Raw genomic sequence first — 15,017 nt, forward strand, 5'->3', positions numbered from 1 at the left:
GACTTTGTTTTCTTGGGCTCCAAAATCACTGCAGACGGTGACTGCAGCCATGAAATTTTTTTTAAAGTAGCTTTCTTCTTGGAAAGAAAGAAAGCTATGACAAAGCTAGACAGCATATTACAAAGCAGGGACATCACTTTGCTGACAAAAGTCTGTATAGTCAAAGCTATGGTTTTTCCAGTAGTCGTGTATGGATGTAGGAGTTGGACCACAAAGAAGGCTGAGCATTAGAGAACTGATGCTTTTGAATGGTGGTGCTGGAGAAGATTCTTGAGAGTCCCTTGGACTGCAAGGAGATCAAACAAGTCAATCCTACAGGAAATCAACCCTGAATATTCACTGGAAAGCCTGATGCTGAAGCTGAAGCCCCAGTACTTTGGCCACTTGATGTGAAAAGCGGACTCATTGGAAAAGACTGGGTAAGACTGCTGGGTAAGACTGGGTAAATGCTGGGTAAGACTAAGGGCAGGAGGAGAAGGAGGCGACAGCAGATTAAATGTCTATAAGGAAAATTGACGAATTTGTTGTGGGTGAAGTTGGCCAGTCTTTTTATTTATTGCTCACGTTCCTAGCTAAAAATGATCATGGTTTTCTGGGTCTGTTTCTGCGTCAGTAAATAGGGCACAATAGAATCTCACTCGCAGGTTTGTGGTGAGAAATTAGGGATGGGGAAAGGAAAGCACGGAGCTAGGGGCCTTGGACTTCCACGGGCGTTCTATAAATATTAATAGTTAAGAAATATTAGTAAAAATTAGTGAATATATTACCTTTGCTATTATTATCCTCTCTCTCCCTCTGAACAGTTCCTAAGGGTACGCGGCTTTCTGAACAAAAGAGGGGTAAGTTCAAAGGCTCGAAGTTGAATGGAAAAGAAAGCGCCTCTCCTTGTGTCACATGGCTAGTCTCTAGGGAAGATGACTCTCGAAGTGTTTTTGGTCCATCCCTGTTAGGCGGAGCCTTCGGTGGGTTCTTCCAATGGGGATGGTAGAATTAAATATCCTTTGGGACTGGCAGGGCGCACAGGCGCCGTGGCCAATGAGGAGCGGCGTAAGAGCAATGGAGGCGGGGAATAGGGCCACGCCCCCCGGAGCGCCGGGCATCTGGTCCTTAACTCCCGCCGGGAAAAGGTAGGGACATTTGGGACTCCGGGTTGCGGCGATGGCGCTTCGCTGGGGCATCGTGTCGGCTGGCCTTATCTCCAGCGACTTCACGACGATGCTGCGGATGCTGCCTCGCTCTGAGCACCAGGTCCTCCCTCTCTCCAGAGACCTGGGGAAGAGTGGGCGGGGGGTCTGAGGGAGGAGGGAACTAGGCTTCTGGACTTCCGAGCCCCACAAGGCCGTGAAACAACCTCAAAATCCGTATCGCTCTTTTCTCACCTCTGTCTTTTTAACACGAATTACGCGAGGTTTGGGAGAGTCTTGATCTGATTTGTTGTGTAAGGGAGACATTCAAATATTAGGGAGTTTAATAATCGGGGTTGAATAATCGTCTGCCTCAGATCTCTTTTTCCCAAACCCAGGTGTCCAGCCCCCGGTCACCTCATCCCCCAGGACCGCATCCCCCGTCCCCCGTTATGGGAGTTATCAATTTCTCCATCCTCACGGAGGCCTTCTCCATCACCTCACTCCCATCTACCCGTCTTCCTTACCTGCCCCAGCCCCTCCAGTCTGACTCAGATGTCCCTCTAGGTAGTGGCGGTAGCGGCCCGTGACCTGAGCCGGGCGAAGGAGTTTGCTAAGAAACACGACATCCCCAAGGCCTATGGATCCTATGAGGAACTGGCCAAGGACCCCGACGTGGGTGAGTGGCCCGGGCGGCGGCGGGGGAGAGGGGGCGTCACCGGGGGTGCTGCCTTCAGGCTGCTCCGTAGAAGAAGCGAGGCTCTGCGCGATAAGCCAATCCCTCTGGGCGCCCGAAAGGACTCTGGGCTGGGAGACGGGACGATAGGATCCGGTTTCGTCTGAAATTATCTGTCCGGCATGAAATAAAGAGTAGGGGCCACACCTCCGCGGTAAAGGCAGGGCTTGAATTTCTGAGCGAGGCCTTTCAGGTTTTAAATACGACCCGTGTGGCTCGGGCTTCTGCGTTCCAGAGGAGCCTGGATGGAGAGGCAGGGCAGCGTAGTTGGACAACAGCCTGGCTCTGGAGTCAGATTGGCTGAGTGGGCATTTTCCCCTCTTCTGCTTGCCCTTCTCAGGTTCCTCATTTTTGAAACGGGCAAAATAATAATCCTACTTCTTGGTGGTGTTGTGAGGACTAAGTGAGTGAATACGATAATTTCAGAAGACTGGAAATAATCTGAAGGAAATAGAGTGATAGTAGAGAATGGTTTTATTGTTTAGTCGCTAAGTAGTGACCAACCCTTTTGTGACCCTGCCAGGCTCCTCTGTCCATGGGATTCTCCAGGAAGGAATACTGGAGTGGGTTGCCATTCCTTCTCCAGGAGCTCTTCCTGACCCAAGGATCGAACCTGAGTTGCCTGCATTGGCAGGCGGATTCTTTGCCTCTAAGCCATCAGGGAAGCCCTTCAGTTCAGTTCAGTCGTTCAGTCCTGTCCGACTCTGTGACCCCATGGACTGCAGCATGCCAGGTTTCTCTGTCCATCGCCAACTCCCAAAGCTTACTCAAACTCATGTCCATTGAGTTGGTGATGCCATCCAACCACCTCATCCTCTGTGGTCCCCTTCTCCTCCTGCCTTCAGTCTTTCAATCAGCATCAGGGTCTTTTCCAATGAGTCAGTTCTTTGCATCAGGTGGCCAAAATATTGGAGTTTCAGCTTCAGCATCAGTCTTTCCAATGAATATTCAGGACTAATTTCCTTTAGGATGGACTGGTTGGAGCTCCTTGCTGTCCAAGGGACTCTCAAGAGTCTTCTCCAACACCACAGTTCAAAAGCATCCATTCTTCGGGACTCAGCTTTCTTTATGGTCCAACTCTCACATCCATACATGACTACTGGAAAAACCATAGCTTTGACTAGATGGACGTTTGTTGGTGAAGTAATGTCTCTGCTTTTTAATATGCCATCTAGGTTGGTCATAACTTTTCTTCCAAGGAGCAAGCATCTTTTAATTTCATGGCTGCAGTCACCATCTGCAGTGATTTTGAATCTCCCCAAAATAAAGTCTGTCACTATTTCCAGTGTTTCCCCATTTTCCATGAACTGATGGGACTGGATGCCATGACCTTAGTTTTCTGAATGTTGAGTTTTAAGCCAACTTTTTAACTTTCCTCTTTCACTTTCATCAAGAGGCTCTTTAGTTCTTTGCTTTCTGCCATAAGTGTGGTGTCATCTGCATATCTGAGGTTATTGATATTTCTCCCTGCAATCTTGATTCCAGCTTGTGCTTCATCCAGTCCAGAATTTCTCGTGATGTACTCTGCATATAAGTTAAATAAGCAGGGTGACAATATACAGCCTTGACATACTCCTTTCCCAATTTGGAACCAGTCTGTTGGTCCATGTCGAGTTCTAACTGTTATTTCTTGACCTGCATACAGATTTCTCAAGAGGCAGGTCAGGTGGTCTGGTATTCCCAGCTCTTTAAGAATTTTCCAGTTTGTTGTGATCCATACAGTCAAAGGCTTTGGCTTAGTCAATAAAGCAGAAGCCCTTAGCACCGTCCAAATGGGAAGCTAGAGTTTGACCACTGCGGTAGGACTTCCTACCTGCTTGGAGGAACACAGGCTCCAGGAAGCTTGGGGGCGGGGCCTCTAAACGGTGGGCGGTGCCGGAGGTCTCAGTGGGTGGGGCTATTGATCTCTACCTTTCTCCTCCCGCCATAGAGGTGGCCTACATTGGCACCCAGCACCCCCAGCACAAGGCCGCAGTGTTACTCTGCCTGACAGCGGGCAAGGCTGTGTTGTGCGAAAAGCCCATGGGTGTGAACGCCGCGGAAGTGCGCGAAATGGTTGCTGAGGCCCGATCCCGAGGCCTCTTCTTTATGGAGGTGAGGGTGGAGGGCCCTTCCAATATCCCACATTAGAGCTACTTGCTATGGCTAAACGTGATTGTCGGTCAACAGTTTTGGAGGAACACAAGGGTGGATTGCCAAGAGTTAAGATGACTACAAAATGAACCAGGGTCCTTGCGTTTGTCGGGATGCCGTTGAGCTATGTCAGGGAATCTACTAGCAACATCTCCCCATGGGTGGGAGCCATTGCTTTTGGCCCTTAGCAAACATGGCCGCCTGAAGGATTGTGCGTCAGCGTCTCCAAAAAAAGATGCCGATAGTGAAAGGAGCACAAAAACCGCAATGGGCTTAGTTTGGGTGGATTTACAAAGTTAGAGATCCGAAGTAGCAAGGAACCCCCTACCAAACCTCAATGTCAAACTGCCTTTGTTTTTACCCTTATCAGACTTGGCTACCTATAGGGACCTTTGACATCTTGCAAATTGCCAGTAATTAAAATGGCCACCAACACCAATGGCTAATGCCAGAAGTTAAGATGGCCACCACATGACACCATCCGCCCCACCACCACCCCAAGCTATTTTCACGTTTAGGAGTATTATGGTTCTTTTTCCTTTTTGGCCACACCAAGAGGCATGTGGAATTTTCCTGAATAGGGATGGAACCTGTGCCCCCTTTGGAAGCCCAGTGTCTTAACTGCTGGACCACCACCAGGGAAGTCTGAGTATTATGGTTTTTAAACATTTTGCTGTAGGTTCTGCCAGTAGTCACAATAGCTCTTACTTCCCCATGTTCTGTCTAGTTATCATACGCTCAGTATTGCTGAGCCTCCTAGTCTGCAAAGTTCTATGTGCCCAAGAAGTAGTCGAGATATCAGTGCCAAAATTCTGTGAACTTATTATTTCTTCATTTTTATTGGCACCTAATGTGTAGCAGATTCAATCCTAGGAACTGGGGATTCATAACATACAAGACAGAGGCTCAGTTTTCAAGGAGCTCAAGATCACTTTAGGTCATGGAAAAGGGGTAACCCCAATGTCCATGGACATGGGCTTTTGTGGACATAGGACTGAGCTGTTCATGGAGCACAGACACCCTGTCCCAACTTGGGTGATGATCAAGGAGGTTTCTTGTGGGTAGAGGCCAGAGAGGGAAAACAGAGTTAAGACTTAAAACAAGAATTTGCAGATTTCATTTCATTAGTATGAAATTTTGGAGAAGGCAATGGCACCCCACTCCAGTACTCTTGCCTGGAAAATCCCATGGACGGAGGAGCCTGGTAGGCTGCAGACCATGGGGTCTCGAAGTGTCGGACACGACTGAGCGACTTCACTTTCACTTTTCCCTTTCATGCATTGGAGAAGGGAATGGCAACCCACTCCAGTGTTCTTGCCTGGAGAATCCCAGGGACGGGGGAGCCTGGTGGGCCACCGTCTATGGGGTCGCACAGAGTCGGACACGACTGAAGCGACTTAGCAGCAGCAGCAGCAGTATGAAATTTATCTTGGACAGGTCAAGATTTCTGGCTTTAGAGTCAGAGGACTCTAGATTCCAGTTGCCCAGTTCCTAGCTCTGTGACCCTGGGCAAATAATTTGATTCAACTGAGCCTTAGTTTTCTGATTTAAAAAATGGACATAATGATAGCTATCTGGCAGAGATGTTGGGAGAACTCATTATGCACAGCATGTACATATTGTCTTGCTCATAATATATACCCAACAAATGCAAGCTGACGTTAGGCAATGGGGAGCAACAGAAGGGGACTGGGCAGGGGTGAGACAGGGTCAGCTCTTAGAGAAGGAAAGATCCCTCTGGGCCATGTGGGGGTTGGACTGGAGCGGAGAGACTGGGCGTGTTAATTTGCCAGGGCTCCTATAATAAAGTGCTACTAACGGACCAGGTGGCTAAAACAACAGAGATTTCTTTTCCCATATTTCTGGGGAGTTCTTTGGTGGCCTAGTGGTTAGGATTCTGGGCTTTCACTACAGTGGCCTGGGTTTAAAACTGTGATCCTGCAAGCCTCATGGTGAAGCCCCCCCCAAAAAATAATAAAATTTTTTAGAAATAAAAAAAAAATAAAATTTTTAAAAATAAATATTTTCTCATACTCTGGAGGCTAGAGAAGTCAAGGTGTCAGCAGGGTTGGCTCCTCCTGAGGCTTCTCTCTGTGACTTGCAGATGGCAGCCTCCTCCCTGTGTCTACACATGGTCTTCCCTCTGGGCAGAGTTGTGTCCTAACTTCCTCTTCTTCTAAGGACACCAGTCCTATTGGATGAGGGCCCACCTTAATGACCTCATTTTCACTTAATTACCTCCTTAAAAAACCCCACCTCCAGGAACTTCCCTGGCAGTCCTGTGATCAAGACACCATGCTTCCAATGTAGGGGGCGCATGTTTAATCCCTGGTCAAGGAAATAAGATCCTACATGCCACGAGATGTGGCAAAACACACACACACACACACACATATACACACACCAAATACTTCACATTAGGGGGTTCTGGGGAGGGGTTGGGCCTCAACATGAATTTGGTGGGGAGACAATTCAGCCCGTGACATTGGGGGACTGGTGTAATGGTTCAGATAAGGAAGGACAAGGCCGGCCTTGGGGCTGCAGGACTGGAGAGGAGAGAAGGTGGCAGAGAGGGTCAGGCTAGACACAGCTTGGGGACTGCCAGGCTGTGGAAGGAAGACAGAGGGGCCTTGTTTGGGGAGCGGTGGGTACCCACTCAAGACTGAGTCCTCGAAGAGAGAAAAACTGGTTAACTTTTGGGTCCTGATCGTTTTCCTTCTCTTCCTGCATTCTGCTTTCTTCCCTCTGTGGTCTGCAGGCCATCTGGACCCGGTTCTTCCCTGCTGTAGAGGCTCTGAGGTCTGTCCTGGCCCAGGGAACTCTGGGGGACCTTCGGGTGGTTCGGGCAGAATTTGGGAAGAATCTCACCCACGTACACCGGGCCACAGACTGGGCCCAGGCGGGAGGTGGCTTGTTAGACCTTGGCATCTACTGCCTCCAGTTCATCTCCATGGTCTTCGGTGGGCAGAAGCCAGAGAAGATTTCAGCTGTGGGAAGGCGCCATGAAACAGGTACGGTCTATCCTGGACTTGGTTGGTTGGTTGGTCAGGTCACTAAGTTGTGTCCAATTCTGCAAGCTCATGGACCGTAACATGCCAGGTTCCTCTGTCTATGGGATTCTCCAGGCAAGGAATACTGGAGTGGATTGCCACTTCCTTCTTCAGGGGATCTTCCTGGACCAGGGATCGAACCTGTGTCTCCTGCAATGGCAGGTGGGTTCTTTACCACTGAGCCACCAGGGAATATCCTGGACTAATAGGAGTGGATCCTCTCTTACTGGGAGCAGTGAACTGGGGATAAGTCTCCTCCCTGATGAGTATCAGGTTAGACAGCTAGAGAAACTTCCCACATGAAGCCACCCAAGCTACCCCCAGCCTGGGCCCAGAGTTGAGAATGTGAGCAGGGTCTGTGCTGGGACTTTGCTGTGTGATGTTGGCCAAGGGACACAACATCTCTGAGTCTTAATCAGTTACCAACTAGTTACCTAATTAGTTTTAATTAAGTAAAATGTCAATAATAGAGTTATCATAAGGAGTTAATGAAGTAATTTTTGAAGCAAATGGTAAGCAGTTATTGAATATAAACAATTATTATTTTTTGCATTTGTCTCAGTTAGCCTTTGCTGCATAACAAACTACCCTAGAACTTAGTGACCTTAAATAACAATCATTTATTAGCTTGTGATCCTGTGGGTCGGCAATTTGGGCTGGGCTCAGCTTGAGTGGTTCTTCTGCTAGTCTTAGTCGTGTAGCTGCAGTTGGCGGGCTGTCCCACTGGAGCTGGATGCTCCAGGATGGCCTCACTATGTCTTGCAGGTGTTCGTCATTCTATGGGGAGCCTTGGTTCTCCTTCACATGGCCTCTCCTGCTGGCTAACTCAGGTTCATTCATATGGTGGTCTCAGAGTTCCAGGTGGAGCAACAGGAAGGTGGACCTCAGCATGCAAACACTTTTCAGACCTTTGCTTCTACCATATTTGCCACTGTTCCATGGCCCAACATCAGCTCAGATTTCAGAGGTGGGCAAATAGACTTTACCTCCTGATGGAAGAAGCTACTGCAAAGAGGCGCTCATAGAGGAACAAGAGGAATTGCTGTGGCCATCTTTGCAAACTGCAGAAAGCAATGAATAGCCAGGAAATTAGTACATGAGAGGAAGGTCACTCTTTAGAAAAACTGTCTCCGTCTAACATCTGGCCAGTTCCTAGGCTAAATAGTAGTTATAAAAACAGATCCTGTTTACTAAGTGCTACCTTAATAGATATTAAGGTTATTATAGATTATAACTTTAGGGTTATTATAGATATGACCTTTCTGATATATTAAAGTTGTCTCCATTTTACATATTAGGAAACTGAAGTGCAGAGAGGGGTAGTGATTTATCCAGGGTCACACAGCAGACCTGGGATAAGAACTTGGGCTTAAAAGAGAGCTGAGTCAGGGGACTTGCCTAGCAGTCCAGCGGTTGGGACTCTGCATTTCCACTGCAGGGGCCTACAGGTTTGATTTCTGGTCAGATAATTAGGCTCCCCCATGCCACATGGTGGAACTAGGATCCCAAGTTCCAAAAAGAGAGAGGGCTGAGTCAGTAGACTCCTCCATCTGTGGCCTGCCTGATGTGGAACCAGGGTAGTACTTTACCTGCTGTGTTTAATTTTTAACTAATGCTTATATATCACTTATTGTCATCTAAATAGTCTTCTAAGTACATTGTGCATTTTATAGCACTTAATGTAATACCTGAAATGGCCTTATGAGGCAAATTCTCTTATTATCCCCATTTCAGAGATCAGGTAACTGATTCTCACAAACCTATACAACAGGTATTTACAATGGAGGAAACTGAGGCTTAGAGAGGTGAAGTCTCTCTCTCTTTACTTTTTTAACATATTTTTATTTATTTATTTAGATTACATCTTTACTGTGATATAATTCACATACCATACAATTTATTCATTGAAAGTATATAATTAAAAAAAATAAAAAAAGAAAGTATATAATTTTGTGGCTTTAGTATAGTCACAGAGTTGTGCATTTATCACTATAATCAATTTTTAAATTAATTTTTATTGAAGTATAGTTGATTTTATGGGATTTTCTAGGTGGCTCTAGTGGTAAAGAACCTGCCTGCCAGTGCAGGAGACAGAAGAGATGTGGGTTCGACCCCTGGGTCAGGAAGATCCCCTGGGGGAGGACATGGCAATCCACTGCAGTATTCTTGCCTAGATAATCCCATGGACAGAGAAGCCTGCCAGACTACAGTCACAAAGAGTTCGACACAATCAAAGCAACTTAGCACACACGTGCATACATCATACAGCAAATGTAGCATGGAGACATAGTCGATTTACAATATTGTGTTAGTTTCAGGTATATAGCAAAGTGATTCAGTTATGCATATACTATAGCCACTCTTTTTAGATTCTTTTCCCATATAGGTTATTGCAGAGTATTGAGTGGAGTTCCCTGTGCTATCTGGTAGATTCATATTAGTTATCTATTTTATGTAGTGTGTATATGTCGATCCCAATCTCTCCCACTTTATCTCTCCTGAAGTGTAATCAATTCTAGAATATTTTCATTACTCAAAAAAACAAAAACAAAAACCACCAATTTTCCCAGGCCCCTGAGCCCTAACCAACCACAAATCTGCTTTGTGGTTCTATGGATTTGCCAAATATTATTCTTGCCTGGAAAATTCCAAGGACAGAGGCGCTCGTCACGCTACAGTCCACGAGAGTCACAAAGTGTCAGACACGACTGAGTACATGAAGCCAGACATTTCATATGAATGGAATCCTGCAACGTGTGACTTTTGTGTCTGGCTTCTTTCATTTGACATGTTTTCAGGGTTCATCCATGTGGTAGGACCTATCACTACTTCCGGCTTCAGTCATATTAAAGATGAAATCTCAGGACTTCCTTGGTGGTCCAGTGGCTAAGACTCTGCGCTCCCAGTGCAGGGGGCCCGGGTTCAATCCCTGGTCAGGAAACTGGATTCCCGTATGGGGCATCTAAACATTTCACATGCTGCAACTTAAAAGAGCCCACATGCTGCAACTAAGACTCAGTGCAACCAAATAAATACTTACAATTTAGGGAAAAGAAGATATCTTGCCCAAAGTTCTTCAGACGGGACTTTTTTTTTTTTGGTTGTGCTGGGGCTTCACTGCTGCTCAGGCTTTCCCTGGTGGCAGCGACTGGGGCTACTCTCTACTCACAGTGTGGGTTTCCTGTTGCGGTGGCTTCACTTGTGGAGCACTGGCTCCAGGACACGCAATAGCTTCAGCACGTGGTTCAGCAGTTGTGGCGCAGGGGGCTCAGTTGCGTCGCAGCTTGTGCGGTTTTCCCAGACCAGGGATCGAATCTGTTTCTCCTGCATTGGCAGGCGGACTCTACCAATGAGCCTCCAGGGAAGCACTCAGGCAGGATGTGAGGCCAGGCTTGCCCTTGTCCTGTGCCTTCCCCAGGTGTGGACGACACTGTCACTGTGATACTCCAGTACCCAGGAGGGGTCCACGGCAGCTTCACCTGCAGCATCTCTGCCCAGCTCTCCAACACGGTGTCCGTGAGTGGTACCAAGGGCATGGCCCAGGTGAGGCACGGTTGGCTGAGCTGGGATGGCTCCAAGTACTGGGAACCAGGGCCCTTAGCGAGAGGAATAGGCCAGTCGTGGCTGTTGGAGATGGATGGGGACTGAACGTACCTCTTCCCACACCATTGATAAGAAATTCATCCTCAGCTACTAGGCCATGGGATGGAGTTTGGACCTCCAGGCTCCTTCCTGAGGGTGAACCCATTGGTCTGTCAAAAGTCCTTAGTCCTTTCTTGGGAGAAACCAGTTCTTAGTCACCACCCTCTGAGAGCAGCTATAACCTTTGGAATTGCACTCAGGACAGAATACAGGGATTATCAAATGGCAGCTTCATGGGGCTTCCTGGAGCCATGTTGCTAGAAAGAAATTCTATTCTCAGCAGAAGAACTTGTACCTTGCCCCAAACTGGAACTGCAGAATCTGCCCCAGCTGTATCTCTGTATTTCCATTTTGACTTAGACTTGGGTATGGGAATAATTTAGGCTTCCCCAGGGGCTAAAACAAAATGGATAAGCAGGTGATGGGTTGTCTCTGCTCCTCCTTGCAAAGGGGGATTCCACAGAGGCAATGATAATCTGTCTTCACGGCCTGAGCACAGGGTTACAGAAAGGTTTGTTCCTGGGGAAATGAACAGACAAGACAGTCTTGTACTGTGGCAATCCTGATGCTAAGAAATAATCCTCCAGCAACCAGGGCAGGGCTAGGTTGGGTGGGGACCCAAACCCTTCCTGAGGATGGCGGGTGATCGGTGCTTAACTGACAAGAGAGAGCTCCTGAGCAGCCCTGTTGGTGAGGGTGGTGGGACCACCTCTTATCTCTTCTCTCAGCTCCTCGACCCCTGCTGGAGCCCAACAGAGCTGGTGGTGAAGGGGGAGCATAAGGAGTTCCCACTGCCTCCAGCCCCAGGCAAGGAGTTCAATTTTACAAATGGAATGGGCATGAGTTATGAGGCCAAGCATGTCCGGGAATGCCTGCAGAAAGGTAAGCATGTGGAGAACAGGGATGGGAGGGCGGGAGGGTAGAAGGGCAAGCCTGGTAGTGGAGGTGGGTATCCTCTCTACTCATCCACTCAAGCAACTGTTTAGAACTACATCTCCCAGGACCTCCTGTGGCATCCATATGTTAGAACCATGAATTAGTGTGCCTCATGGGATTCTGGGAATTGTAGTTCTTTTGGTCTTCAGGGATATGAGCAGGAGGGTGTCCCTAACTGCACTCTCCCCCAGGCCTGAAGGAAAGTCCTGTGATTCCTCTGGTGGAAAGTGAGCTCCTGGCTGACATCCTTGAGGAGGTGAGGAAGGCCATTGGAATCACCTTCCCCCAAGACAAACACTGATGTATTGCCCTGAACAAATAGAGACATGCTGGGAATTCTTTGGCTGTCCAGTGGTCAGGACTCGGCACTGTCACTTCTGGGGCCTGGGTTCAATCCCTGGTCAGAGAACTAAGATCCTGTAAGCCTCAGGGCATGGCAAAGTAAATACAAAAATTAAATAAAATAAATAATAAAGTTGTGTTTCCACAGAGATCTTGGCAGTGGTGGTTTGATAGGAGCTGGAGAGAGCCCACCATCAAAGAGGTCACTAGAGCATAAATTGGTTGGAAGGATGAGAGTGGGGGAAGGTGGGGTCAGGACCGTATTTCCCACAAGCTCCTGGAACAGACATGTGTGGGAAGATCCACAGTTTGCCTGCCTCGGCCTGTGTGACCTTGGCTGGGGAATAGTGTATGGGTAGAAGGCGTCCCTAACTGCACCCTCCCTAGCCTCTCTCTTTGTCTCGTCATCAGGAAATGGGAGATACCACACTAAACACCCTCTGGTGAGGATTAAATGGGCCCTAGCACACAGTAGGTTCTCTGTAGATGTTAGCCAATGGCCCTTCACTTTGAGGTCAAGCCTCCAGAAGCTCCAGGCTCCTATTAAGGTATAGAGAATCACGGGACTTCCCTCGTGGTCCAGTGGCCAAGATACCATGCTCCCAATGCAGGGGGCCTGGGTTCAATCCCTGGTCAGGGAACTAGATCCCAAATGCCGCAACTAAGAGTTCATATGTAGCAACTAAAGATTTTGCATGCCACAATGAAGATCAAAGATCTCAAGTTCCAAAACTAAGACATGGCACAGCCCAATAAACGAATAAGTAAAATATTCAAAACAAGGGGCTTTGCTGGTGGTCCAGTGGTAAGACTTCACCTTTCAATGCAGGGGTTCTGGGTTCGATCCTCAATTGTGGAGCTAAGATCCACATGCCTCACGGCCAAAACAAACAAACAACAATAAAAACGTAAAACAGAAGCAATATTGTAATAAATCCAGTAAAGACTTTAAAAATGGTCCACATCAAAAAAATAATCTTTACAATCAAAACAAAACAAACCTTTGCTTAAAAAAAAAAAGAAAAGATATAGAGAGTCATTTCAACAGGAATGTTCACAAGTATTCAGTGGTCTTATTGGCAAAGCCTGGGTCATATGCCCCTCTGTGTGGCAGGAGTAGGAAGTCATTCCCACCCAAATTACAGAGGGTTAGAATGGGGCTGTATGTGGGCACTTGGCCAACCATTTAGGGTTAACTTTGTGCTCTAAGAAAGATCTAATTTCCATATTTTACCATAGCAGTGAGTATAGGTTAGGTTATGTTACAGTAACAAACAATCCCCAAATCTCAGCTTAGCATAACAAGGTTCTTTCCTCACTTGTGTTATATATTGACTGAGAGTTCTGGATTGTATCTTTCTGGGACCCAAACTGACAAAGCCACTAGTATCTGGAGTCCTGCTGGTCAAGTGTGGCCAAGGAAAGAATACCCTGGAAGCTTTTGTACAAAAACATAAATGCTCTGACGTGAAAGTGATACACATAATCTCAGAATGTATTGGCCAAAACTAGTCATGTGACCTGAATGAACTACAGAGAATCTAGGAAGTTCATATCTACCACATTCCAGAAGATGAGATGGACATATCGGTTTTATGACACTAATAACTCTCACTATGAGGAAATAAGAAATTTGGTAGAAATTTCAGAACACTGAGAGACATCAGTTAAATGAGTTTTCTATCGTTTGCTTGTCATACCTTGTCATAGTTTTTCTTCTGAGGAGCAAGCTGTGAGAAACCTAGACAGCATATTAAAAAGCAGAGACTTCACTTTGCAAACAAAAGAGCCATATAGTCAAAGCTGTGGTTTTTCTAGTAGTCACATACAGATGTGAGAGTCAGACCATAAGGAAGGCTGATCATTGAAGAACTGATTTCAAACTGTGGTGCTGGAGAAGTCTCTTGAGAGTCCCTTAGACAGCAAGGAGATCAAACCAGTCTATCCTAAAGGAAATCAACCCTGAATATTCATGGGAAGGACTGATGCTGAAGCTGAAGCTCTAATGCTTTGGCCACCTGATGTGAAAAGTCAACTCACTGGAAAAGACCCTGATGCTGGGTAAGACTGAGGGCAAGAGAAGGCGGTGATAGAGGATGAGACCGTTGGATGGCATCACCAACTCAATGGACATGAATTTGAGCAAACTCTGGGAGAGAGTGAAGGACAAGGAAGCCTGGCATACTGCAGTTCATGGGGTTGCAGAGTCGGAGATGACTTAGCAACTGAGCAACAACATTGCTTATTCCAAGTCCCACTATGCATCATTCAGCTATCACCATATTGGGTTTCAGTCCTCTGCTTGCTTGGTTTCAACCATTTAATTGTTGGTAGAGATGCCTAGATGTCACCTCTGATAGAGAAGTTTCACTGGACACATGACTGCACAGCTAAAGACTACATTTCCTAGGCTCCCTTGCATGTGAATTGCTTTTGGCCAATGGGATGCCGGCAGCTTCTGAGTTATGGCCTTAAAAGGCAAGGAGGTTGGCAACCCATCCCGACTTTCCCTTCCTGGTGTGGAGATGTCTTGGACGTCGGTGTGTCCACCTTATACTGTGAGATGGAAGTGCTGTGTTGTGAATGGTGAGGCAACAAGCTAGAATAGAAAGCTAGAAGAAAGACATGATCATGGAAGTAAGCATGCCCCAAGATCTTCAGGATGTGTTGGCAAACTGGACTCAGGAGAGCTGATGTTTAGTTCCAGTCCAGGTCTGAAGGCCTGAATACCAGGACAGTTGACGATACAGGTCTTGTCTGAAGGCTGGCAGCTCAAGACCCAGGAAAAGCCAATGTTCTAATCTGAGTCCAAGGGTGGGAAGAAAGTTAATGTCATAGTCCTAAGATAATGAGGCAGAAAGAATTCTTTCTTATTCAGAGGAGGGTCAGTCAGTCTTTTGGTTCTATTCAGGCATTTTATGCAATCTACTTTACTAAGTCTACTGATATAATATTGATCTCATGCAACAACACCCTCACAGAAATACCCAGAATAATTTTAGATCAAACATCTGGGCATCCTGTGGTCCACTCAAGTTGACACGTAAAGTTGAC

General features: G+C 47.0%; 1 protein-coding gene across 4 annotated transcripts; it reads left to right on the top strand.

Annotated features, from left to right (window-relative positions):
- The first annotated feature begins 1,063 nt into the window (after nucleotides 1-1,063).
- Nucleotides 1,064-12,112, top strand: DHDH (dihydrodiol dehydrogenase). Of its 4 annotated transcripts, none has more exons than XM_070771434.1 (9): nucleotides 1,064-1,127; nucleotides 1,692-1,803; nucleotides 3,791-3,954; nucleotides 6,752-7,004; nucleotides 7,119-7,205; nucleotides 7,897-8,010; nucleotides 10,462-10,586; nucleotides 11,414-11,567; nucleotides 11,813-12,112. In XM_070771434.1, exons 3-9 carry the CDS (start codon nucleotides 3,883-3,885, stop codon nucleotides 11,920-11,922), a joined length of 915 nt encoding a protein of 304 aa, XP_070627535.1. In that variant the 5' UTR covers nucleotides 1,064-1,127; nucleotides 1,692-1,803; nucleotides 3,791-3,882; the 3' UTR covers nucleotides 11,923-12,112. The 4 variants fall into 4 exon arrangements, with proteins under 4 accessions (XP_070627535.1, XP_070627532.1, XP_070627534.1 ...); XM_070771431.1 differs by having other exon boundaries at nucleotides 1,112-1,248; XM_070771433.1 differs by lacking the exon at nucleotides 7,119-7,205 and having other exon boundaries at nucleotides 1,112-1,248.
- The last annotated feature ends 2,905 nt before the right edge of the window (nucleotides 12,113-15,017 follow it).

Source organism: Bos indicus, chromosome 18, assembly GCF_029378745.1.
Source record: "Bos indicus isolate NIAB-ARS_2022 breed Sahiwal x Tharparkar chromosome 18, NIAB-ARS_B.indTharparkar_mat_pri_1.0, whole genome shotgun sequence".
In the NCBI taxonomy this organism is placed as follows: Eukaryota; Metazoa; Chordata; class Mammalia; order Artiodactyla; family Bovidae; genus Bos; species Bos indicus.

Excerpts from the sequence above, each read along its gene's own strand:
- DHDH (XM_070771431.1), top strand. The coding sequence starts at position 1,159 with ATGGCGCTTCGCTGGGGCATCGTGTCGGCTGGCCTTATCTCCAGCGAC. Across the intron at positions 1,249-1,691 it reads TGCCTCGCTCTGAGCACCAG|GTAGTGGCGGTAGCGGCCCG; the intron begins GTCCTCCCTCTC and ends ATGTCCCTCTAG. Across the intron at positions 7,206-7,896 it reads TGTGTCTCCTGCAATGGCAG|AGTTCCAGGTGGAGCAACAG; the intron begins GTGGGTTCTTTA and ends TGGTGGTCTCAG.